A 26,243-nucleotide genomic window follows, 5' to 3' on the forward strand; every position below is an offset into this window, starting at 1 on the left:
CTAATGTAAGGCTAACAAAAAGTCAAACATGGTTTGCAAAAGGCTTCCAAAATATAAAAACCTCAAAAGTCTGCAGTGCATTTTGTTGCAATTACAGATACAAGTATTCTGGAGTATACACATGGAAAGTCTAAAATAATTTGATCTTTTTTTTTAACTCTAGTTAATCTATTTGTTAGATTTACTTCTGGACTTTTATGGGGCCCTTTTAACACATGATTTTTAGCAAGTTTCGTTGAAATCCTCTAACAGGTGGATAAGGCGAGCTCATCTAATGCTGCTGCCAGTGCCATGCATTACTTTGTTGGGAATGGTATGTTCAGGGTATTGCTTGTCTCTGAACACACCCCCCCCTCCCCTCCCCCCGCCCCTCGCCACACCCCAACATTTTACATGTAGGGTATAAAGGTAAACTTCTGTCTTCTCTGACTAGAGCACACATGTGCTCTTTGAGATGTTCAGGACTTGGGATATTGTTTAATAACTGCATAACTGCTGTATTTATTGGTTTTCATTCATCTTTTTTGTTCACTAATGTTCACCAGCACAGATATGAGGCCTTCAGAAAACTATTTATATCCCAAGAATAAAGCACTGATTGACTTTGGAATTCCCAAGAGATAACAGAGTAAAGTGAGCATAATAAAGTTTATCCATCCATCCATTTTCTTGCACCCTTTTTCCCTCAGTGGGGTCGGGAGGGTTGCTGGTGCCCATCTCCAGCCAACGTTTTGGGCGAGAGGCGGGGTACACCCTGGACAGGTCGCCAGTCCGTCGCAGGGCAACACAGAGATACACAGGACACACAACCATGCACACTGCACACGCACACTCATACATAGGGGCAATTTGGAGAGGTCAATTAACCTGACAGTCATGTTTTTGGACTGTCGGAGGAAACCGGAGTACCCGGAGAAAACCCACGCATACACAGGGAGAACATGCAAACTCCATGCAGAAAGACCCCAGGCTGGGAATCGAACCCAGAACCTTCTTGCTGCAAGGCAACAGCTCTACCAACTGCACCACTGTGCAGCCCCATAATAAAGTTTATGAAAAAAAAAACTTGTGGGAATATTTCAGGTGCTTGAATACTTTTGCAAAGCAATGTTTTTAGTAACGATCATAAAACATAAACGTTGTAAAAGCAAATGTTATTTTTCTCTTTTTTATGCTCAAATTCTTCTTTTGTTTTATATGTCAAATAAACAAGGTCTATAAACAAATGTAAGCAATTCATACTGCAGGCCTCTCTCCCCTTCATTCGACCTCCTTCAGCCATCCTTTGACCCATGTGACTTCAAGTATGCACATGCCACCCCGTGCTAATGATGTCAACCCTCTGCTTCACCTTCCTGGAGGTCAGAGAACTAATACATTTCTCACATTCTTGCTCCTGCTGCCAGCCTCTAAGGACGGGAGTAAATCTGTATCCCAGACATAATATTAGGCACTGATCATTTTCCCCTCACTCGAGGTGGTTGTTTCACCTCGAAGCTCGAGTCAGTGGCACTGTAATTATGAGAATTTACAGCTGAAACATAGGCTGCAACATTCCTCAGCCAGCTGGAGGTCTGCCTGTAAACCTGGCGCCTTAACCTGAGGATCCTCCCATCACTGAGAATTGGCATAAACACTTTGAACCATCAACACCATGAGAGGTCATAGGTGTATGTCTCCGTCTTCCTATGTTTTCTCTTCCAAGTCCTCTTAATGTTACACTTACAAAATTAACATTTTTATGGACAATTTCCTCAACATAAAGTGGCAAAAATTCGCCTCGTGGTTATGAAATCTAGCTCCACCTCCTACATGCAAAGGTAATATGAAAAAAAGAGAAAATAGTCCTTTTTTTACAACTATAAGATACATGATTTTGTCATTGAATCTGGGATTCAGGGAAAAATTGTCTCGCAAAAACAATCACAGCCCAGCCCCTCACTTGCTGTAAGATTGATATTTAGTTGCTTAACATTAATGATCTTAAAATGAAAGATTACTGGACAGGTGTTGTGGGAATGAGGCACAAGGCTCCGTTCAGCCTCCAATCCACTAAGGAATTCAGCATCATCACAAAGGTTTTTCAGATTAAAACTCCTAAGAGGGCCACTTGAGGCTCGACTGGAGCTGAGTAAGTACAGCCCACTTTTGGTTGTCAAATAGGCTGGTGGCAGTTTGCTCCAAGGTCAAAGGATCGCTCGATAAGAAGGTGCGACAATGAAAGCGAGAGTGAGGCCAGATTTGAGCTCAGTCTGAGAGCCAGAGGATGTGAGCCATGCGTGGAGGAAAGGTCCGGAGGCTGAGTCACAGGGCTAAGTTTGCCAGTCGAACCCAAAACCTTATGTTGTCATCACAGTTCTTTCAGGAAGTCTTGAGGTAATTAGTACATGTGTGCTGCAGAAACAAGAAACTCAGTAATATACTACTGGCCTGTTTGTGAAAAACAATTTGCCTACTCACACACAGATTTCTGTTGTTTCAGATATATATATATATATATATATATATATATATATATATATATATATATATATATACATCTTCAACTACTGAAAGACAAAGACAACTGGAGTAAATGCAAAATAATTTTTTTTAAATTCTGGTTTCATTTATTAAGAGAAAAAGAAAATCTTCCAAACCAACCTGGCCCTAAGGGGGAAGTGGGAAAGTACTGGCTAAACCTAAAAACTGCATGTCCCACGTTTATAGCAAAGTTCAACCATAAACCTCTTGTAGTAATGGTAATGAGTCTATTGAATTACTGTGAACGAATTACTTTTCACCCACATTTAAAGCATTCTTTACAGCATGAATAGTTTAAGACCATACTGCAGTATTTTAATCAGATTTAAGACTGCACTTAAACTAGGTCACTCTTGAATGTTCACTTTTCTTAACTCAAGTTTACTTATGTCAGGATCCTGGGCTGTTGAGTTGTTCCGGTAGTTTGATTTGATTCTAGTTTCATTATTATTTTGTGTTCCTATTTTGGTTAGATTTGTCTTGTTCCTGTTTTCCTTTAGGTCAGTTCTTCTTAGTGTTTCTCGTCATGTTTATTTCTTGTTTGTAGTTAGTTTTTGTTACTCTAGTTTCATTAAGTTTCTTTAGTGTAGTTCTTTAGTTTTAGAATTATTTCCTGTTCTGTTCCCCTGTGTACTCTCCTTTGACTCCTGTGCTACTTTCTCCTTCTCTCTCCACTTGTGTTTGCAATCAGTTAGCTCATCAGTCCAGGTTTTGGTTCAGCTTTCAACCTCCCCATTATTTAAGTTTCTCATTCTTGGTCCCTCCTTGCCAGATCCTTTCATCTACTCCCGTCACTTCCTTGCTCTGTGTTCTCCTTGTGGGTTGGTTTCCTTCTATGGATTTTTTGGGTTTGTGTTTTTGCCTCTGCTCTCTTTGATTTTGTAAGCTGTTCTTTGTTATTTTTCTTTAAATCTTCAAATTCATTCAAATTCCATCTCTGTGTTTTGGTCCCACATCAACCACTTAATACACCATGAGCTTGAGGTCCTGGCAAGGTTCACAACTGTTCCGTCTTTTTCCCTTTTGTGAATAATGGCTCTTGCACATGTGCTGCCATCTGGACATTAGAATCACCACTTTTAAAAAGCATTAGCTGAAATTGGATGTTTTCAGCTTGAAATTTAACAAACGAGACGATACCTATGAGCTAAATCAGGAAGTAAACTCAAACTGTGTTGCTGGAAGTCTCTTTTGGGCATTACATGAATAGCTATGTCTGATTCCATGGTGAGCCATTCAACTTTCACACAAAATGTACAGATATTCTCTTGATGGATGATGGTTAAAAAGTGTTGAAGTTAACACCAAAACTCATTAAAGTGTCTTTTATGCAAACCAAGTACGTGTGCTAGGCCCAGACCATTAAGGTTTAAAAAAATGGTCCTACATACGCTTTTAAAGTCTGAGGTTTTCAAGAAGATGAAAGACAAGACGCTCCTCTTCCAACATAGTTTCACATGTTGACATTCATGATGTTACGGCTCTAAATTTATGTTCTCTTAACAGAAAGCAGCCATTTCACACACTACAAAGCTAAAGGTGCGTAGCGAACCCCCAGGACTATCTGACCTCACTGAACTCTTTAAGCCTCCAGCAGCACCATTCAGAAAGCAAAACGAGAAGATTATGTATCTCCTTAGTGCAACTTTGCTGTTTTGACGACACTAGGGGTGGGGGAACACCACAGGAAACCTCATGGTGTCAAAACTAGTTATTATAGGACTTGCAAGAAAAACAGCAACAGAAAAAGACCTCACAGAGAGGAAAAGGAAACACAGAGCCAAAAGAAAATCCAATAGGCAACAGACAACAGATGCTGTGGAAAGACAAACAGGTTACAGCAGTTACTAAATCTACTTATTAATTTAGTCAACTCACCGTCAACCAGATCTAGATTCTCACAACAAAGAAGGTTTTGCTTCCTGTAGGCTGCTGTAGTTAAATTAAGACATTGGTGATTCATGGATGAATGGCACTCTGGGCAAGCCTCTTTTTCTGTCACTACACTCAGATAGATGCTCACTTCCCCAGTTAGGTGTAGACAAATGCAGTTAAGGTAAAACCAGTTGAAAATTTTAAGATTTGATATTAGAGATGGTTAAATACTGTCTAGAGTGATTAAAAAAAAAAAAAACACAATGAAATAGTCATTTAAATTTGCATTGAAAAGTCATATATCCCTTGTTATTGCGCAACACCTCCCCCCCCCCCTTCTCTCTCACTCTACTTTCCCTTCTCAGAGGAGGGAGATGTGCAGCCAGCTCTCCATCTAACGGGTAATTTGAGTTTTCTAAATCTGATGGGATTTACCCTGTTCAGAACTGAGTAAACTCTGTTTAAGCTGGCATCGAGAAAGACTAGCCTGGTTTCTAACGACCTCCCCCACCCTTCTTCACCCTGTGAATTAGCCAGATTGAGCAGCCTGCAATCAACTAGTTTCACAGAGTACACCTGTTAACGGTCGCTCTTTCTCTTTTTTACAACGTGCACTTGTTACTGAACCAGGTTGGTTTTAGTGACTCGGGCGAGTCCCAAGGGTGTTGTTTTAATTTTGGCTAAAAGCAACCTATAAAACATTTCTACTTTTTCCTCCCAGAATCAAACTTCATAGCTATTTTATGACCATCAAAGAACTTTAAGGTGACTCATTAATTGAATGTCCACAACATCTTTTAGATTTTCTTAATGCTAATTATTTTATTAGTAAGGCAATTTTGCAAGAGTCAGTACAGCTTAATTCAGTAGCAGAAATAATCAAATAAGTAAAATCAATAATCTAGCCTATCTTTCCCTAATGCTGACTCTGAGAACTAAAAAAGGGAAACTTTAAGAGAGACGGACAGAGTTTGGCATTTTGAACCCCAGAACTGGCCTGATGATGAAGAAGGTGTTGCAGCAGCAGGAGGCTCCCAGTACAGGAAGAGTACTGACTTAGAGCAGCAGGTCTCGGGCCTCAGGGTGACTTCCTCATGCGCGTAGCGGTCCTCAGCTTCTTGTCTTGCAGCTCTGTAGCTCCCTTCTCCTCGTCTCACGATCTTCCTGGTCCCACGGAAGGAACACACCAGTTCTTCCTCTTTGCCTTTGTTCTTTGCCTTTGTCTTTATCTTTGTCTTTATCTTCATCTTTGCCTTGGTCTTTGTCTTTGGGGGTCTGAACCCAGCTGATGTGAGAAGTGCGATTTGAAGCCACATGTTGCGGGGCTAACGGGTTGGTCCCCATGTGCAGAACAGTCTCCGGCTCTGTGGCCCCGGCTCTTCTTCAGCTGCAGAGTTCTTTGTCCATCTCCGTCTTGGCTCGAAGCTGCCTGAAGGATCCAACCAACGATTCCTCTTTTGCACCCACCTTATAAAGGGTTTATCCACCTTTTGGTGCGTTTGCGTTGGCTAGCTTTGTTTCTGTGCCTGTCTTATTCATATCCATCACCTTGGAGACATTATGTCCTGATGTCTGTTCTCTTTTCTTAGAAAAGTTGAAGTTTAGCAATAAGGCCTTGGTCACCTCCGCTCTCCTATCAGTTCCTCTTTTCTCTTGACTTTTCACCTACCATCTACCTCCAACACAACATCAGTGACCTTTAATTACAGTTAGAACATTTTACACCTTTTCAAGTTCAATGTCAAAATCACATTTATAACCTTTTAGTTTCTCTGATTTAACATTCATTTATAATGTTATAATAACCATAACTTATTAGTTACTCTTATTATAATCATAATGTGAGTTATTACAGACATTTCAGATAAGAAACCAAGAATATCCATTATTCTAATTATCTGATACCAAGTTACAGTTACTTGTTTCACCTTTAAGTACTTCCACAAGTGTAAGAGTAAGTGTAAATATTCTTATAATCAAACCAACATCAACCACTGGTTAAACCAATATTAATTATTGGCCCAATTATAAGTCATTAATTTAAGTATTTTACTCTGGGTTTTATCCAATTACTCAAAATGTTTAGATTTTATTCTTTAAAAACCTTTAATGCTTTAAAATAAGGAATGGTCTGAACTATTTTTAGACTGATGCAAGATAGAAACTTCCCCTTTCTTCAGGAAACCAGCTCTTCCTGTTTCATGACTCTCTTTCTGCCTGACTTTGATTTTTTATGATTAAATAGAAAAAAGTAAAATTAAAGCAAAGTTTGCAGGACACAATAACAACACACACAACCAGATTCATTTTATTACAGTCTGACTCTATTGTTGGGTCTTGATGTCACCTGTGTAATTAATTTTAAGGTAAATTTATTTATTGTTACTATTACACTAAAATCTCCAGCATGGGGAAGTGGGATGAGCTCGACTTTTCTCGACACCCTCATGTGAAAAATCTCCCCTGAACTCTAAACAAATTATGAGTATAACATAATGATAAGTTAGGAGTGGCTTTAAGAAGAGAAATCATTTTTTAAAATCTAATTAAAACGAATTATTACAATGTGCTATAAAGTTGTCTGCGAAGAAATCTTAGCACCACACGTTATTCTTGTTTTGACTAGGTTTCTGTCATGCTTTTGCATTTCTTTATTGGTTTCTTTTATTTGTTTCCTTTGTACGGTCATTGCTTTTATAAAGACCAGATGATCTCCTCAGTACAGACTTTCAAACAGGCCATTCATTAGTGAATGTGTTGCTTAGTCTCCACAGTAAATGTTCCATACTTCCGCTATTTAGCTGAAGTCTAAATTGCTTTAAAACTCTTTCAACTGTCAGCGTCCATTGCCATTATGGCCGCACTCATCTCCCCGAGCACCACTTCCATCCATTTCCCTGGATCTGGGAAGCATGGCTCAACCCATGCAGCATGTGCTCATGCAGAGATAAGCTAAACATGGCTGATAGCTGGCACAGTACTCTGATACTTTGGAGGAAAAAGTTGTAATCAGGGTGTGCTGCACGCTGTCCCCTTGACATGCGTTCAACACTCCATATCACACTCTTCATTCAGCTTTTTGTCACTATCAGTCGAGCATTGCGACCACCGGTCAGTTCACTTCCGCGACCATTACTGGCACCTATCTGAATCTCTGGAAACACGTCCTCACCTTCAGGCTCTTGCCCCCACAGAGAACAAGCAGTAAGAAACAAGAGGAGCGTGTTGCACAAAGTGAGGTCGTCTGGGACAGAACCAACACCAATGAGTCAGTGATGTGGATGGGGAGGAAAAGGTCACATTAAGCAGTGCACAAGAGCTGATGGCTTGTGTTGAAATCTGTGACTCAGAACATCATTAACATACACACCATAACTGTTCAATCCATGCAAAACAATCTTAGCTGCCTCACCTTTTCCAGCAGGGTTTGTTGTGGTTTTTGTTGCGTGTTGTGTTCAGAAACTTGCAAATAACTGGACCTAATTGAGCCTGGATATCTTTGATGACAGTTTTAACAACAGGAAAAGTCAGTTGAAAAGCCACATCTATGCAACATTTGACAAAAGACTTGTGCTCAGAAAGTGTAATGAGGGTGTATTATGGTTTGGGTTCCTTTTTTTTGCTCCACTGAAATAGATTAATCCCTTTAAGGATCCAGTAAAGAATGTGGATTGAGAAATAGATAGTTTCTGTTCAGGCTCACAGTACATTAAAAGTCCTGTGAGAGTTGGCATAAGGTTTTTTTGGGTCTAGTATGTTGTAAAAAATAAAAAATAAATTAAAAAAAATGAGGGTCTGGCCAGTAGTCAGCGGATCAACCCATTTGATGAGAGCTCCAAGCAGAGGATGCAGAAAGGGAGGGGCGGAGGAAGAGGCAGAGGACAAGAGCTGATCTGTTGCAAGGGCTGATTATGCGTGTTACAGGGCCGGTTTCCTGGTTGTTGTGTTTGTGTTGGAGCGGGTGGCTCCAGGCAGATGTTGCAAATGAAGGAGGTGCTGTTGTGTGCTGACTTAGTGGGGGCAAACAGTTTCTCAGGACAGTTGATTAGTGTTTGGTGTGAAGAAATTTTGACAGCAAAAGCACACAAGATGTGGCTCATTCCTGAGCATCATATCAACTTTGATTCTGTAGCAAAATGATGATCCAGAACAGGAGGCTGCAGTAGAGTCACCGGCTAAACTTTACATATCTCTTAAAATCTTTCTCCAATTTTGTCCTTTTTTAAAGAGAATGTTGCCCAATTTTATTGGAATTTTTATTTAATTAACCAAAAAGAAGTGGTTCACAGCTCACACTTTTAAAAATTACAAATTATGAAAGGTGCATACATTACCCCTGTGAAACCCCTCTGTGAATACATATTTTCTAACCTCACACACCTAATTAGGTCTGGACTTTGACTAGGCTATTCTAACCGTGAAGACGTTTTTGTTTGTTGTTTTCCGACTTAAAGGTGAACATTTGTTCCAGTCTCCAGATTTTTACTGCATATAAAATATTTTCTTTATGTGGTGCTTGTGCATTGTGTACAGAAACTTGCAAGAGGATTATTCTTCAACTAGTCCAACTTATTTTCCCGTTAATTCAGACCAGCTTTCTCGTTTGTCACTTCCAAAGAAAAGAACATGTCATGGTGGTTATGTTGCATCCTGGGTGATGTGCAGGGTTATTTATTAACCAAAAATAAATAAATAAATAAATAAATAAATAAATAAATAAATAAATAAATAAATAAATAAATTTAAAAAAAGAATAGCGTTTGCATGCAGGCCGAGAAGTTCAGCTTTGGACTCATCTGACCAGAGCACCATCTTCCGCGTTTGGAATTTTTCCTGTTTATAAGAACAAGATCCGTGCAATAAACATATTATATATATATATATATATATATATATATATATATATATATATATATATATATATATATATATATATATATATATATATATATAAATAACCTTTCCACTTCACAGCTATGGAATACATTGTGCTGTTGACAAAGTCAAAGGATTTGAACTCTTGCAAGGCGCTGAAGCAATGAAAACACCAAACTCCCCCTCCAGCTGTGCCCTCTGCTCACACACCAACAGACCGTTCATTTGTCAGTGTAAGCATGTAAACACTGCCTCGACAGTCAAATTTTACATGACCTTTTACATTCCCTCTGCCATCTGTACACGACATTTGACACCTAGAAAAGTAATCACTCATTCCCATTAACGCAATATGTGCTGGTATACTGTGATGTACTGATATGTTTGATTATAAACCTTTAATAGGCCAAAATGAAAAACAATAAGAGATGGGACATCAACTTTAATGAGATGCAACATTTATTTATTTTATTTATATACATTTGCATGAACTTCTGTCCTTTACAATATTCCAAAACAATAAAACCAAATTTATAAGAAGCCCCATCTATCCTTTAAAAAACTTTCAGGAGTCAACCCCTTATCATCAATGTATTAAACTACTGAGCTTATTTCAGTGTGAGAAAATCAGAAAAACTGACGCATTAACTACTTTAAGGGAGTTTCATTCAAGACCTTAAAAGTTACATCATTGCGCAACGCAGAGGAAAGTTGTTTGCCAGGGATGCATCAGCTTAATTCCTCCCTCTTTTCTTTCCCTGTGACTGGTCGGTGCCTGTGTCAGTCAGGGGGGAGGGGTGCACCGCTAATTTCCACATGCCTGTATGTCAATTTAAGACTCAGACTGCGTTTTTAGTGTGTGGCTGACAGTAGCAGCGAACTCCAGCGTGCCTGCCCACATCCAGCAGAAACCCCCGGTGTAGGATTTTTGCTCGTTATCTGATCGGATGAGGCGCTTACTGGGACGCGCGTCTACCTGTGCACGCTGAATTTGATCCTTGTAGCCCTTTGGATATTTGTGCCCCTCTACAAAGAAAAACGCACACTTCTCAGTCCTATTTCGAGGAACCTTCGCTTTCGAAGTGAGGCAAAAAAAAGAAAAAAAAAAACTTTTCAGGAACCCTGACAACTTTGGTCTAAATTTTGGGGAGTTCTTGTGCACAGAAGCGTTTCGATTTCACCGCAGGAAACATGTTCGGCAAAAGCTCCGTTATGTTGCTGAGTCTCCTCGTTCTGGTGCGTGCGCTCCTGGCTCACGAGTGCACGCCATGTAACCTCAGGACATGTCCAGTCAAAGTCGCGCAAGGCTGCGAGGGTGGCCGGAGCGTGGCCAGGGATCCATGCGGGTGCTGCGACCACTGCGCGCGGCTGGAGTGGGAGCCCTGCGGCGGCCAGGACTGGACGCACGGCTACTGCGCCCTGGGACTGACCTGCGCCTCTATCAACAGCACCGGAGCGGCCACCATGCCTGAAATTGGAGTGTGTAAACGTGAGTGAAACTACTTTTAAGTGTAAGCCTAGAAATTGGAGAAGGAAAAAAAAAATGTTTATGTTATTGCTAAACACCAGCTCCAAAGTTTGGCAGCGATCCAATGATTGTAAGCGGGTTGAAAGCATCGCTATTCATGTGTCAGTCCAGCCCAGGCTGCAGTGACCATCTCTTGTTTACCCTTGTCTGGGGCAGTTTTTCATGTCTGAGGGGCTCTTGACTGCAGGAGAGGGGAGTCATGTTCGGCCTCATTCACTCAGAGCTCAGAAACATGACAATACATCAGAATAGTCTTGACACAAGGTCTTTGCTCTGCTGGCAGCAGGCACCGTCCCTTCTCCTTCAAAAACATTTGAAACAAGAGGAAAACACAGATATGACTATGTGGGTGTCATAACTAACCCAGGGTCATTTAACATTCTTCATGATATGATGACCTTGAGTAAAACTTATGCAGTTAGATCATCATTTTTTAGGCAAGTATTTCAAACAAAAAAATGCAACATGATATAATTCACCTAAAAAACTCTTCTCTCTTTTTTTTTTTTACATGTCTTTGCTATTTTGTTTTTTAAATGATTCACTTACTTTAGTAAGTTACACGCTATTATTGGATAGAATGCTAAAATGATATTGCTTTTGTACTCATCATGGTGCAACACAGACATAACAAGGTGAAATTAGCTGGACAGTTTGTCAGGCTATCTGCTCTGGTAGCCAGCCTGCATTTAAGCACAGCCCTTGACTTGCTAATGGGGGATTTAAAACAGTGTTACAGTGAAATAAGAAAGCTAAATGGCACTTCTTTGATTTCGAAGCTACAACTGTTTGTGTTTTCAAACAGCTTAGATTGTTTTTCCTGTAAGCAGGGAAGAATGTAGTAGTCCTCTTTCACTTAGCAAGAGATGGGGAGGGGTAACTCTGTGTTACTGTGTTCTTAGCGCCTGGGTAACTCTGGCACCTTCTCTGGCATGTCATTTAAAGTACTTTAGACTATTTAACTAGTATAAGAGAAGTTTTTCGTAGTTTTGAAATCACAGCTGCTTTAAACCTTGATGTACCTTAATCCTGAGTCATGTCTGGCATTTTTAATCGGGAAAAACTTTGTGGTGTTACTTTCCTGTCTGTACTCAGTTCTCCAAGTGCGCCACTAAATGTCTAAAAACATGACTTCAGATGGGGTTTTTTTCTTTGCACTTGTTGAAATTCACAATGCTCCTCTGTTCTGGCTCCACCGAGCAGTCAGGCTGTTATGAGGTGCTCATTTTACGCACAATTTAAGTTACTTTCTCAACCTCAAATCAGCTTGTAATGCTATGAATGAAGTCTGAAGCGCTGGTCTTTCATTGAGGAACAAACAGCTCATGGACGGACCCCCTCCAGCTGCACCACCTGCAATCTGTCCGGCTGGTTTGTGGATGATTGAAGGGGACTGGCAGGTCTGTAGGAGAGAGTAAGCAGCTCTCAGTGGGTGTCAGGATCTCCTGACCCTGCTCCTTCATCATCCTTCTGTAGGGTGGTCCAAGTTAGGGCTTTTTCATGGTTCTTTGCCCCCCGCCCCCAGGTGTTCCCAGGAGATGCAGGTGCTGATTATGCCTAATATGCAGGCGTCTGGCGGACATCGCCTTCTGCGTCTTAACAGCTTTGGAACAAACTGGAGACCTGACGGCTCCTCTGACTGAGTCATACTTCTTCGGCTGCTGCTGACCTCTTAAATCAGACAAATGTACTCATGCAGCCTTGATATCCCAGAGGGGTCTAGGTGGGGGTAAATCAACACCTCCCAGTGTGTTTTCAGGGGCCGTACTGAGACTGCTGGGGGCTTATCCCAGATTTTGCTCCCTGAAGCTTCGAAGGGCCTTATAATGATTAGCCTTGCAATCAAGAGCGAGGGTAAATGTTTCCGCTTTTCTAAACCCCTGCTTTTGCTGCTACAAGTTGGATTTACCGGGTGGCCAAAACGTAGTTGGTGTGCAAGCTTAAAAATGACATGTCACACATGTTTGACTTGAACTAGAGATGCGTGGCCACTTGTTTTTGTTTTAAGCTCTTGTCTAATGATATAGCTTTAAGCTCTTGAACAGTTGTAGTTAAACTGCATTGAGAGCATTTTCTCCAGGTCTCCATGGTATGCCAGGTTATTAAGCCATGTCTGCAAGAGATAAGGAAGTGTTTAAAAAAGAAATGTAAATAAAGAGAAGGAAGTGTAAAAAAAAAGGGTTTTACTCAACAAAATAGTTATAGACCTTATATTACTGTTTGTTTTTTAAATTTTAAGTCAAAATTTACTGCAATTAGTAGTTGTCATTACTAAACAGCAGACCTTTTTAGGTTTGTGTTGCACCAGTGGCCTTTACTCAATAAAATATTCTCTCTCTCCTGCTATTAACTTTTAATCTTCTCTTAATATATAACATACACTACATTAGTGCTTGTGTCTCTTCTTTGAGAATCTACTCTCTCTTCTCAAACTCTGCCAGTCGTGGCAAATGGCCACTTGTACTGAGTCAGGTCCTGCTGCAGGTTTCTTCCTGCCGAAGGGGAGTATTTCCTGTCTACTGTCCTCTTTTGCTCTGCTGTGAGAAAGGTTTGACTGACAAACACAACCACCAGGTCATGTCTGCACATTTCCAGTAAACAATGGTCATCCCACAGTTGCTCAGCGACTCTGTTGGTATATTTAGCAACATTTCAGACAAAAAAATAAATAAAATAAATAAATGAATAAATAAATAGTATCAATCCAAATTGGAATCGGCAGATCAGGTTTTTTAAAGATCAATAATCGGGGATTGGCCAAAAAACTGCAATTGGTGCACCTAAATTAGAAACTAATACAACATTCATGCACCTGTTTCGAGAAGATGTTACCAAGCCTGTTCATCTGATCATTCAGATAATGAATTATCTGTTGGTAGAAAATGTCCCTAGAAAATATTATGAGTGATTTGTTTCTCCCAAAGCAAGTTTAAGCTTAAGAGACACTTAGCATACCATGTCACCGAATCCCTGTTTCACAGGGACGTTGTGTCCACTTCACTCCATCGCATGCTTTCTACTTCTCCCTTCCTCTGGTATTATCTAACGTTTCAAAGACTTCCTTTTAAGCTCGCTATCAGCCTCGGGCCCTGTAGAGGTCAGTTTTCCCAACCTGGTCCTGGATGCCAAGACAAGCAGTCTCAGTAGCTAAGAGAGGAATACCCCTGCAATGAAGCCTTATAGACTTTGGCAAGAGTCGTGCCAGACCGGAAAACAGATAGCCAGAAGGGACTATAACAGATTTGGGTTAAGCTGAAGGGAACTTGAAACAAATAGGGCTCGGTGGGAGGTCAAACTAAAATTAGTGAAGACAATGTGTTCAGTGTCCAGCCTTTCATTGATTGTTTTGACTCCTACCACCTTACATACATGCCAGATTTAGCACCCCGCACAGACAAGCACTATCACCATCTCGAATGAAAATACCCTTGTGGGTGCAGAAAAGCCTCAGAATGGGAAAAAAATTGTGTGGATCATTTTAGGATGAAGGGAGAAATTATTTTGACTGGGTTTATTGGGAAAGCAACTTGTGCTCTGCCAGTTCACCGGCCATCTGGGAGAGCCATTAACAGAGTCGGCTGGCTCAGGTTAAAGGTAACATTACCTTCAACTCTGTCAACTGGCCAGATTTCACTGTGGCACTTATGGCACAGGAGTCACCCACAAAGTTGGCTTCTGCTGCAGTCACATTCATGCTGATTCACTTCAGCTCGTCTCTTTTTATAACAGCAAGAGGCAGTTATGCTCTCAGGGAGATCTATCTGGTGTGGAATAATAAGATCCACATGGAGTGCCTTGTGAAACTATTAAAACAGCTTGAACTTTTTCATATTAAAGCCTTTTCAATAGCACCTGCTATTAAAAAGCAGGCATTTTAATGGGGTTTAATGCAATAGAGAAAACACAATTGAAAAGAATGCATAGTTTTATAAATTTTTACAAGCTAAAGTCTAAAAGTTGTGGCATAAATATGTACTTATGCCACATATAAGTATATATATATATGTGGCATATATATGTACTTGCTGCATGAAGGCCAGTCATGAAGCAAGTCAGGTGCGCCCTAATCTTCCCAATCTCTCGCCATGCACTTTATAAATCTGCCCATTATGAAAGTGCTTAAGAGAAAAGCCACTGTTGAAATAAACCCATAAAGACGTTCACTGTCAGTCTTCTTTTGTCGACATGCGTAGAAGAAAACTAACATTGCACAAAACACTGAAAATAGAATCCCATTGATAAAAAAAATTTGTGGTGGCAGCATCATGCTGTGGTGATGCTTTTTGTCAAAAAAATCTCTAGATTTTTTTATTAGAACTTTGAAAACAATGTATCATCTTCCTTCCACTCTACAATTCTATTCGACATTGTTTTGGTCTATCAATCATTGTAATACATTGGCATTTGTTGTTGTAATATGGCAAAATGCAAAGCAAAAACAACTTTTCAAAGGCACTTTGTGTCTATATGCATGGTGTGTTTGTTTCCAGCAAATGTAGGCTACTTTTTTGTCTAAGTCAAATTATTTTTCAAATGCATTTTTCTTTGTGTTGTGTTTTTATGAAAGCAAGGAGTGCTTTAATGAATAATAGTCATGCATCACTTTGCTAAATTGAGGCACACAGTTTCTCTCATCATGTTTATCCCTGTGGAGCTGTTATGTGCAGCAGTGAAGGATGCTAATATCGGGGTATATCCATGCATGTTTATTCATGCATGAAAGGTGAGGGAACACTGAGAGTAGTGTGTAAACTGAAGCCCTTTAATCCCAGGATCCTGCTGGATATTCAGCTCTAACGTGACATTCCATCCATGCGTAAAGTTTTGTCCAAATGGGGAGTGTAATCCAGCTTGGGGTGGGTGAGGCACAATGAGAGACGCGGCTGCAGGCGGTTGTTAGTGTGAGTGGCCACAGTTCAGAGGAGGTGTTGCTGCAGCCGCCAGAGACGCAGACCCTGGGAGGGCCCCATGCTGTGGAACAAAAGCAAACAAATGGGCTCAGTAGCTGTAGTAGTGTGGCACAAAGAGAAGGGAGGAGGGACTGGAGCCCAGAAATACAGTGGTCACTTCAGTCTTGTCTGTGCCAAAGTAGTGTCTTGCAACAAAGGGGTTGTAAACTGGACCAGTATTTCTAACTCTGGCCAGTGTTTCTTTGAATTCATAAAGTCAGTTTTAAATGGACAACTAGTCTGACACTTTGCTCTCTTTAATGTCTCCCACAGTTCTTCCTGAACACCCAGATGCAGGCCTTGAGGATGAGCGCTGTCCTCTAATAACGGGCTGCGACAAAGCGGGAGCTGAATGTGTGTGTGATGCTCGTTACTCCTGCTTGGGAACTTTTACCTACCCAGACCAAGAGACCTGCATGAAGGCCAGCAAGTCAGGTGCGCCCTAATCTTCCCAATCTCTCTTTCCGAGTTAAATAACAGAGCGAACGGCTCAGACAGCAGTCTGTGAATTAGAGTGCAGAAAGATCTCCAAAGATTTAAGCTAATCCATAACAGATGTTGCTCTACGATGACTAAGGCTACTTACATTTCCTAGCGATGACACGAGTTCCGGCTTTCTGTGTTGGTTCCCCATTCACTTCTGAGCTCTGTCGGTGTGTGTGATTCATTGATGACTGTGATTTGTGTGTTTCAGATGGTCGAAGGCACGAGCACAGGGAGAGACACAAAGAGAAATATGTGGGGCCGTCTAATCCGACGTGCATGTTCTCCGGGTGCAACCTGACCGCTGACGGGTGCGTGTGTGAGTCTCAGAGCTGCCATCACCACTTCGCCTACATCAACCGCAGCCAGTGCCAGGAAGCAGCAGGTAACCCTCAAATGATCCGCTGCTGATGAACACATATTCACCCCAGTCCACATTATTTTTTTAGCATATATATTTTTTTAATGTTCACAACTTCAGAGTTTTATTTAGAGTTAAATATTTTTTCTTTAGAAATACGAGCATGGATTTGCAAAGATGAACCTTAAACAGTTAAATTTTTCCTCTGGTAAACAAAGTCGTTGTAACAGTGACGGGGAATTTCTCGTGTCACAGCTCATTATACACGGACTTGCAATCAAATCTTTGCGGGTTGTTTTTGCAAAATATGTCAAGGTCAGTCACTTTAGAAGTAGAACATCTGTGAACATAAAATTTTAAGTCTTGACTCAGCTTGTCAAATGGATTTAATTCTGTAATTTGACAGGCCCTGAAACACACTTTGATCTAAAGCATTTCACTGCAGCTCTTTTTGGTATGTTTAGGGTTATTGTCATGGTTATTGTCATGCAGAAAGTCTTTAATGTCGTCCCTTTTCCCATCAACTCTCGCCCACCTTTCCTTTTTCTGCTGAAGAAAAGCATCACCAAGAGGAATTAGGCTGTGTTGTAATGTTCTAGTTTGGATATACAGCTTTGTTAGTTATATGTGTTAATTTTCTTACAAATGGCTTCAAATTTAGGTAAATTCAAGTTTATTCAAAAAGCACATTTCAGCAAAACAGGCGGTTCAAAGTGCTCTTAACAAGCTCAATTTTGTGATCATCTGACTAAATCACATTTACCATGTTTTCTTTGTCTCTTGTTCCCTATGTGTGGTTGGTGATACAATTTAGGCTTGCAGCTATGCCCTCTTTCTCCCATTTCTTAAAAGTGCAATGAGTTGATTAAACTGTGCTTTAAACTTCTCCATGACTTTATTGCTGGCCTGTCTGGTGTGTTCTGTATGAGACTTTCTTTAGTTGCTGATGTTCTCCAACAAACTTCTGAGAGCTTTGTAGTCCATCTGTATTTATACTGTGATTAAACTACATACAGGTGTAATTACTTGATATTTATGTAATATCTAAAGTGAAGCTGCACTGGGCATCAAAGTAAAGTGGGCTGAATAAAAATATAAGTTGACGCTGTTAAGATTGGCCTCCACTTCTCAATTATGTAGTACTTTGCTTTGGGATATCACACCAAGTTCTGTCAATATAAATGCATACAGGTTTTAACTGGTCAAAATATGGAAATTGTGGAAGAAGTGTGAATAGTGTGAATCACTTTGAAACTAGAAAATATAAAAGTTTTTTGAAATTCAGTGTTGGAATCTTTTGGTGCAGTGCAGTCTCATTAAGTTGCAGTGTACTTCCTAGCTTCTTCTGTGCCACTGGTGAAAAGGTGAATCATCTGAATAGATCAAAGAAAGTGTGTTTACCTTCGTTTTTAGCATCCTCTTTGATAGGCACTTGTACATGGAAAAGCCTATTGGCAGAGCAAGGGTGTTTTTAGTTTTCTAGTTTAGACAGTGACCTGTCTGCTAGATACGTAGCTGCTAAGTGTTGACTTCCTGCTGAGTGGCATTCACAGAACAGAACTGGCTCTGAACTTTGAAGAATAATAAATAAAACTAATCGCTGCTTGAAAACTGTGTTCAGATCTGAATAAAAATAATCAGGTCCCTATTAGAAAAATCTGAGATGAACAGCAGCTCTTTTCTTGCAGCGAGCCATAAAGACACATTCAAGTTTATTTAGTCTGCAGCTAATAGGTGGGTTATTACAGACATTCTCGGTTCTGTTTGTCTTGAGCCGTTTATGCAGTAAATCCCACAGGAAGCATGTTCATCAAGCATCATTTTTTGCACGCGCATCCAACAGAATAACCTCTGCCTTATCTTAGAGTCTGAGCCGAATGGATGACTGTCTGACCTCACACCAAAACAACATTTTTCAGCAGCTTATGAGTATTCATAGCAGCACACATCTACCCGTCTATGTGGCCCATTATTAAGCGGAAAATCAGGATGTGTGAATCTGTTAGGTACTAAAGCTTTTCATGCATTTGGGGCAACCGACAAATGTAAAGGGGCACTGATTTTATTAACTTTTCGCGTGCGTGTGTGTGTGTGTAATGAGCCTACGTATATGGGCTTGAGAACTTGCATGTCTGTATGTGTTTGAGCGAGATAATTATCTTGTTTGTCTTGATGTCGCAGCAGAGATTTTCTTTTGTCTGCCGTCACTGGCAGGACTTTCCTCTGCTAACAGAATGAGATTCTGTGGTCAGGATATACACTCCCAGTTGGCTCCGTGGTGACTCCCTAAACCAGACCCTAATATTATAAAATAATACGCATAAAGAGCAGTGTTTATGTGCCCTGCTGACAAATACAGTCTTTAAACCTGATCTCAAGGCACAGGAGCTGGACAGATAGAAAATGTCTTTATGACAATGTGTTTATTTAAGAGAAAATAGAAGGTCGCTATTATCACATTTAGTTTAGTTTTCTGGACAGCTCTTAACTATACAGATATCTGTATTGAAATTACATCTTCCAGTACAAAAGGTTCTCACAATTTGTAACATTAATCACATAGATAATTTCAAAAAATAATCTTGGTGGGAACAATTGAACTGTAGAAACTTCAAGCTGTTTTTGTAACCGGGATGTAATTAGCTAAAGTTTGGTATTTAAACATGGGCGTCAATAAGGATTTGCTCAGTTTGTTTTAACCAGCTTTAATTGGCTTTTAAAGAAAATTCCAAATCTCTCAGGAGCTCATTGTTTATGTTGACATTAGTCAGATAACAGATTTCAGCTTCAGCAAATCATTAACTTTTTGTCATTTTCCCACTTTGCGACTGAAAACTTACATTTCTTTTGTTCTGATTTTATTAACATAACAAACCAAACTATTTCGTGCTTGACAGATGTAACATTCAGTAACAAAATCTAATTTAAGAAGTGTGACAATGACAATGAAATCTTTAAAGCATAAACTGTACATGTACAACAGCGTGAGATAATGCAAGATATGCTGTTCTTTTGCTTTCATGCTAACATTGAGAAACTTGAAAATCTTCATCCAGCTGTGACTTAGTCAAATAAATGCATCCCTAAAGGGAAATTGAGGAAAATACGACTATGAAAGCAAAGTCAGATTATATAGTTCATGCGAAATTCAACAGAACTCGTAAAGAAATTTTAAACAAAAACTTAAAACTACTTACAAATGTTTGGCTTGTAATACAGTTGTGAAACGTGAGGAGAACTACATCTTGTTTCAAATTTTTTTGCAAACATAAATCTGGAAAATAGGCATGACAAGGCAAATTTACTTGTATAAGTAAATTTGCCTTTGTTACTTCAGCTTGTCAAGTAATTGAAGTGTTTTACATGATGAAAACATAAAACAGCAAACAAAAGAAAGTGGTGAAAAGCTGGAATACAGACCACAATTAATGATGTTCCATTAATCAAAGGCAGCTCGGTCCAAATGAGTTGCTAGCCTTGATTTATTAAAGGAACTCGGTGTTTCGGCATGTTTGCGGTTTTGTGAAATCTTGTTCCAGATTAGAGGAACATCAGTCCAAGGAGTGTGATTACATTTGGAAGGCACTGAAAGTCCAATAGATTTTAGTTTTCAAATTGTTGCTTCAACAACATGGCTCTGCGTTCATTCACTCAAAAGATGCTGTGATACAATTCGATAACGGGTGCTGTTGTCATCTGTTTGTGTACAATTAGGAGCAACATGGAGAGCCAGATGTCTTACCCAGATGTCTGAGAGGAAGGAGGATGCGATAACTGTAGGAGAGAAAGGACAGATGTAGGAGGATAGGAAATGGAAATAGAGACAAACCATTTTGTGAAGGTATTTGTGTACAAGCCCCCGAGGGCCATTGCTGGGCAGCGTTTGGTGGTTTTACTGTCAGGAGTAGTTTACAAATTTCCATGAAGATAAGGCCCCGGACTGCTATTCCAGAGAAATTCCTCTCGTGTTGTGGAGCCAGCGATCGCAGGTTGTGAATGTTCTGTTTATTCATGCAACATTTCAACATCACTTGATGCTAATATATAATCACAGTAGTGGTAGATGTAAACAATAGAAGCAGTTACTCCCCCTGCTTTGTCATTAGAAGTGTTGCCCAAAAAGTGGGTGAAATGGGGCAATGTGCCTCCCAGACATCTGGTAGTTCACATGTGATTCATCAGTCGGGGAAGTGGCGCCCACTGCAATGTCCATGGCACTGACTGAACTTGCTCTCACAAATCCGCTAGCCTACGTCTGCCACCTCCGTCCTGCCTCCCTGTGCCCTTGTGAAAGGACTGTTAGTTCTGCTTGGCTGCAGCCTCTTTGTGACCAAAGCTATTACTGGCCAAGCTAGACCCACACCGGCTGGCGAGGGCACGAGACGTCTCAGTGCTGATTGTTTGTGTGCCGTCTGAGGAAGCCGCGGCCTCATCTTTTCCCAGGGTTTGTCTACAAAATTATGTGCCTTGCAAAAGCTTCTTCACATTTTGTAACCACACACTTTATTGACATTTTAGATGATAGGCCAGCACAAACCAGTGCGTAACAGAAATGGGAAGAAAAAAATGCGTCACTTTCTTAATCTGTTTTACGAATGCAAATACGCGTGGCATGCATTCGCATTTAGACCCACTGCATCAATATGTTGCGACTAGACGTCCAGGTCTTCAGGATTTGGCTTTAAACATTTACATGTAAATTTTGTATGTTCTTCTTTGTAAAATACCTGATGCTCAGTCATGTTTCATTGTGAGGATGGTGTATATTCAGTCCTACAAGCAGTGTTAGATTCTCACCTCACATAAGGTTTTGCAGCATGTTAGAAAAGTTCAGTTTTCCTCTAAGAGCACCTTCCATCATAATGTTGTTGTGTCCTCTACATGCTATGCAAACTGCCTAGTTGCAATCCTTGTTTGGTTTGCAGTGGTTCTTGCTAGCTATTCAAAACAAACCTTCACAGAACAGAAATATTTCTAGTGAATTTCGGTTGAACACAGATGGACGACGAGATTTATCTGTCAAAAAATGCATTTAATCATTTTTAGTTAGCTTTGCCACACAGTCAGATTTAGCTAATGTAAAACGCATGAGTCAGCAAATAAACATATGTAAACTGATACAGCTAAACTTTTATTTACATGTATCAAATTGAAGGAGTATGAGTAGAAATACATGCTAAAGATTTACATTTTTTTTTACATTTTTCTTTGCAAAAAACTAAAAACTACATATATTTTTTTGCTTCATAATTATTTATTATTAATCTATTTTTATTTGTACATTTCCAATGATCTACAACATAAAATTCTAAATAAAATGTTGAAATTTGCAATTACATCAACAAAGACTTTGGAAGGATCTCTTGAAAGGCACAGTATAAGATTAGAGTGATACAAAAAAGGGAGAATCGCTTCTGTGTGGCTACTGAGAGAAAAAGAAATCTCCCATTTCAGGCTTTCAGTCAATGACTTTATCAGCCACTAACCAATACATGCAATTTTGAACTGAAAAGAGCAGCCAGAAAACCCACAATAACTCCCAAGTCTTTCTTTCATATTAATCTTTGCAATTATTAGTTTTGCTACTTTTATCACTACCTGGAACTCTCTATTTTGCAGCCAGAACCAACATTTTAAAAGTTCCCCAGCTGAGTTTCAACCATTTCCTGTCGCTCTCTGACCGAAATCTTTTATCGTCATTCTTTTCCCTTTTTTTCTGCAAGGAAAAAAGATCCCATAGCCAAAACATGCACCACATAACTGCCTCTTCCACAATTTATCAAACAGCTGTCTGCAAGCCAAGGCCTCTCGTAGAGTTGTTTTCTACATTTGCGACACATAAGGGTTTAGTCTGAAAAACAACATGTGCCTGCTGTTTGGTGTGGCAATCTTTTACTTTGTGTGCATCCTCATTGAGCAACGGTTCATGTTCTATTATATGATTTTAACAAGGGGATGAGCAAAAGGGGCTAGTGTTTTCAAAAACTATTACTCGAATGCTGCACTAAAAGAACAATTCAAACTTTCTAATGTGGCTGATGTTTTACCCCCTGAAGGCTGAAAATATTGGGGTTGACCAGCCCTGAGCTCTTTACACTCCCTCCAGCAGCCTTGCCAAAGCTTTATCCCATGCATTTTGTGTCAGACACAACCATACATGGTGTTGCAACTGTCTGGCTGATTTGCTTGAAAACTCCTCATCCCTGGTCTAGTTATGTGCCATCTGACAGCAAGGAGCTGTTTCTCTGGAATGTACTGCTACTGGGCACACACAGGCGTGAATCGATGGGAATATGTCAATGTTCATGTCTTTTTCATTCATTCATTCATTCATTCATTCATTCATTCATTCATTCATTCATTCATTCATTCATTCATTCATTCATTCACTGGTTAAGGTCAGGTCATTCTTGTGCAACCATCATGGCATGAACTATTTCTTTTTTTTTTTAAGTAGTGGAGTTCCTGCTGCTTAAACATGCAGTTATTTTCCTGTTAAAATATTACAAGCAGTTAGCATCTTGCCCACACAGCTCTCTGAACATCTTTGTTTGGCATAGATCACAATAGATGATCCTGGGCACTCAAGAAAATGACTAGTGTGAAAGGCATCAAGCATTAATTGAGACAGCACAACACAGTGCAAATTTAGTTTATAGTGAAGTTCAAACTTGGCATCCCTACGAAAAAACATCTAATTCTTGTGACAGCTTTAGGGCACCGAAGAAAGTTCAGCAAATGCCAAGGCTGTCTCCTTAGCAATGGAAGCATACAGGTGTAAGTGTTGCTACATGCACAGTAAAATATTCCAAAGCTGACCTAGCTAGTGCCAAGAAGGGCAGACTCTTATCTCCAAGAAAAACTTCAAGGACAGAATAATATTTTTCATTTAGTAGTAGGATTGGACTGGGTAGAGGGATTTTCTCAAATAAAGTCCCATATAGAGAGTTTAGGACATCTGGAGAATGGACTGTTTGGAGAAGAAGAGGTAAACACTACCATGAGTACCATGTCATGTCGACATGGAAGCACCATGAGATCATTTTGTTTAAGGGAGTGGGTTCTTTTAATATGTTGCCTAAAACACTGCCATTATTAACCCCCTAACTGTCACACTCAAACTCCTGCATGTTGCCCTATAGGTCTATGAGGACGCCAGTTTGCGGGTTTTGTAGTACGGGAGCAAGAAATTCTCCAGGAGCAACTATACCCAACAAAATAGGAGCAACATGAAGATGAGCAATTGTTTGACCAGCACAACAGAGCAAAAGTGAAAACTAAGTTGTTTAGCAGAAACCTCCTCAGATTCATTCCCCATTAAGAACATATGTATTGGACCTTGAAGTATGTCTTATTAAATACCTTCATTATGTCAGAAAAGTTTTATATTAAACCTCACTGCACTATACAAACAACTGACAAAAAGATCTATTGCAACACTGAAACAATAAAGTTTATAAAGCACAAAAACCTAGTCTGTAGAAAATTGATACTTGCATGAAATTAATCCAACATGTACAATTTCAAACAGTCGGAGAAAAACTTTGTGGCAGATCCTGTGCACTGAGAGGACTTTTTGAGATTTAAACTGGAAACCTTACTGGGTGTGAAGTGGCAATCCTTAGGAGTAGCACATTACTATTGGTTAAATAACTTCCACCAACAGGAGTCATTAAGAAAAGAAACGCAGAGATGCCAGCTTCTGGATGCATGCTCCCAGTTTCCTCCAGCCTCTAGTGGAGCTTTGAAGTCTTCACTAAACTTTTACCTGATGACCCTGCCTCTGCCTTTTGCCCTGAATGCCTCCAAGACAGCTTCCTCTTACATGTACCAAGGTTGAACAAAACAGACTTTCTCAGTCGTAACCATTGGTGGGCATGGGGCCATGCCCCCGCAACTTAATTTGAGAGACGGCCCGATGTGTCCCTTGTGGGGCAACTTTATAAAACCTGAGGACAGACCAGGAACCCACGGAAGGCAGCTGGACTGAGAGGGCTTTGTTCTCCATTGATTTGTTTCCAAAGTCAGTAGGTGAACAGAACTCACATTGTGCACTTTTTCCATGAGTAAACTCAGGCTGTCAACGGAGCCTCCTCTGCCCGGTTGAGTTGCTCTGCTTTGAGAAAAAGACTGAGCTCCTTGTACCCAGCATGAAGCAAAATAACCCATTTAGAGTGAAGGATTTTTTGCTTCTTCAATGGACTGTGGAGATGCCAGAAATAAACTGTGTTTACATAAGAGATCAATCTGTGGTTGCAAGATAGCTTTCCACCCTTTCTAAGATTCTCCTCCCAAAAAATAGAACATCTGCTTAATATGCACATAGAAATGATCAAGCATACAAAATCTATTCATTTATGTTTGTGCAAGTTGGATTGTTGCCACCATTGTATTACAAAGATTCATTCTGTGGTTGCTGACTCACTAATTACAGCCATTTATGCATTGAGATAGAACACAAAGGCTGCAGCATAAAATCCATTTGCTGCTGACTCTTTCCAACCTCTGTGCCTGGCTATTGTGTTTAAAAATGTTCCAGCTAAAAAAATATATATATTAATTAGACCTGCAAGGGTTGGAGCATTTCCACAGAAGGATACAATTCTGTTCATTTAAATGACAATGGCGTGTCTGCCAGCTGCTTTTCCCAGCGCTCTCTAACCCCGGCCATTATCGCGATTCAAAGAGTAATCAGCCTCCTCTGAGTCACACACAATACAGAGAAAGTGTTTTCCGTGGATTTTAAAAAGCTTGGAGTTTTCTTTCTAATGCAAAAGTGGTTCAACTGAGCAGCAGTGGACTGTGTTAGACTTTTTTTTTATATAAAACATCGGGCAATCAGCAGTTCCGAGTTTATTTAATTTCAGTCAAGAAAATTGGCCAAAAACCCTGGAAAGTGTTGTAGCCTAACGTTGATTCCAGGGGTTTCCCTCCTTTTGCTATGACACCGGTTAGTAACTGAGTTTGTCAATGAGAGCTTTGTAGCTCTGTTCTCTGTTCCCAGGTTGCTTGAGTAAACAGTACAGTACAGATACTTCACACTCCTGCTGTATTCATCCAGAGCCAGAAACCCTGAGCGTTTTGCTTCTTCTCAATTTCAGCCGTCAGTTCCCTCCACCCACCAAATCAAAGGACCTCTTCACTTGAGGTCAGGCAGGTAACCGCATTGCAGGAGAGTAGACTATTTTTTTATTCTTATTATTTTTTAAGGCTTTTGACATTTAATGAAGAATAAAAAGGTTTTGAGTCTCAAAATCACAATAAAAATTACTCACATTTCTATAGTTGGAAAGTAATTTCAAAGAGATTCCAGAGAGACTGAATATTTCTCCGGCTGTTTGGAGCACAGGGTAATACGATGTGGCTAAAAGAAGTGAAGTAATTTTACATCATGTTCAAGAAAAACACCTTTGATGACTTTTCAACATTTCCAGTCGGTAGAACCACAGAGGGTTATGGTGTGGAAACTAAAGAAGTCCCACTGATTATGCTTATGAAAGGGACAGTAATTATTCATCGACAGGACTTTCCAACAAGTTAGATTAAAATGTTTCATATGAGAAATGTAAGAAGTCAAATTGAAGGGATTCAATGCTATACTGGAGGTTAATCAATCACTACGCATTCACACCTTTCACAAAATACCATC

General features: G+C 40.0%; 1 protein-coding gene across 2 annotated transcripts in view; it reads left to right on the forward strand.

Moving 5' to 3' along the window:
• The first annotated feature begins 10,041 nt into the window (after nt 1–10,041).
• The window catches only part of LOC103458532 (cysteine-rich motor neuron 1 protein), a 42,080-nt gene continuing 25,878 nt past the window's right edge, over nt 10,042–26,243 (forward strand). Inside the window, exons 1-3 of one of the 2 annotated variants that reach the window (XM_008399428.3) lie at nt 10,042–10,762; nt 16,024–16,185; nt 16,445–16,618. In XM_008399428.3, coding sequence (XP_008397650.2) covers nt 10,465–10,762; nt 16,024–16,185; nt 16,445–16,618 — 634 coding nt within the window. In that variant the 5' untranslated portion in view covers nt 10,042–10,464. The remainder of the gene's footprint in view (nt 10,763–16,023; nt 16,186–16,444; nt 16,619–26,243) is intronic. The other variant, XM_008399427.3, reaches the window with a different exon arrangement.

The sequence above is a fragment of the Poecilia reticulata genome, chromosome 22, assembly GCF_904066995.2.
Source record: "Poecilia reticulata chromosome 22, P_reticulata-male-v2, whole genome shotgun sequence".
Taxonomy (NCBI): domain Eukaryota; kingdom Metazoa; phylum Chordata; class Actinopteri; order Cyprinodontiformes; family Poeciliidae; genus Poecilia; species Poecilia reticulata.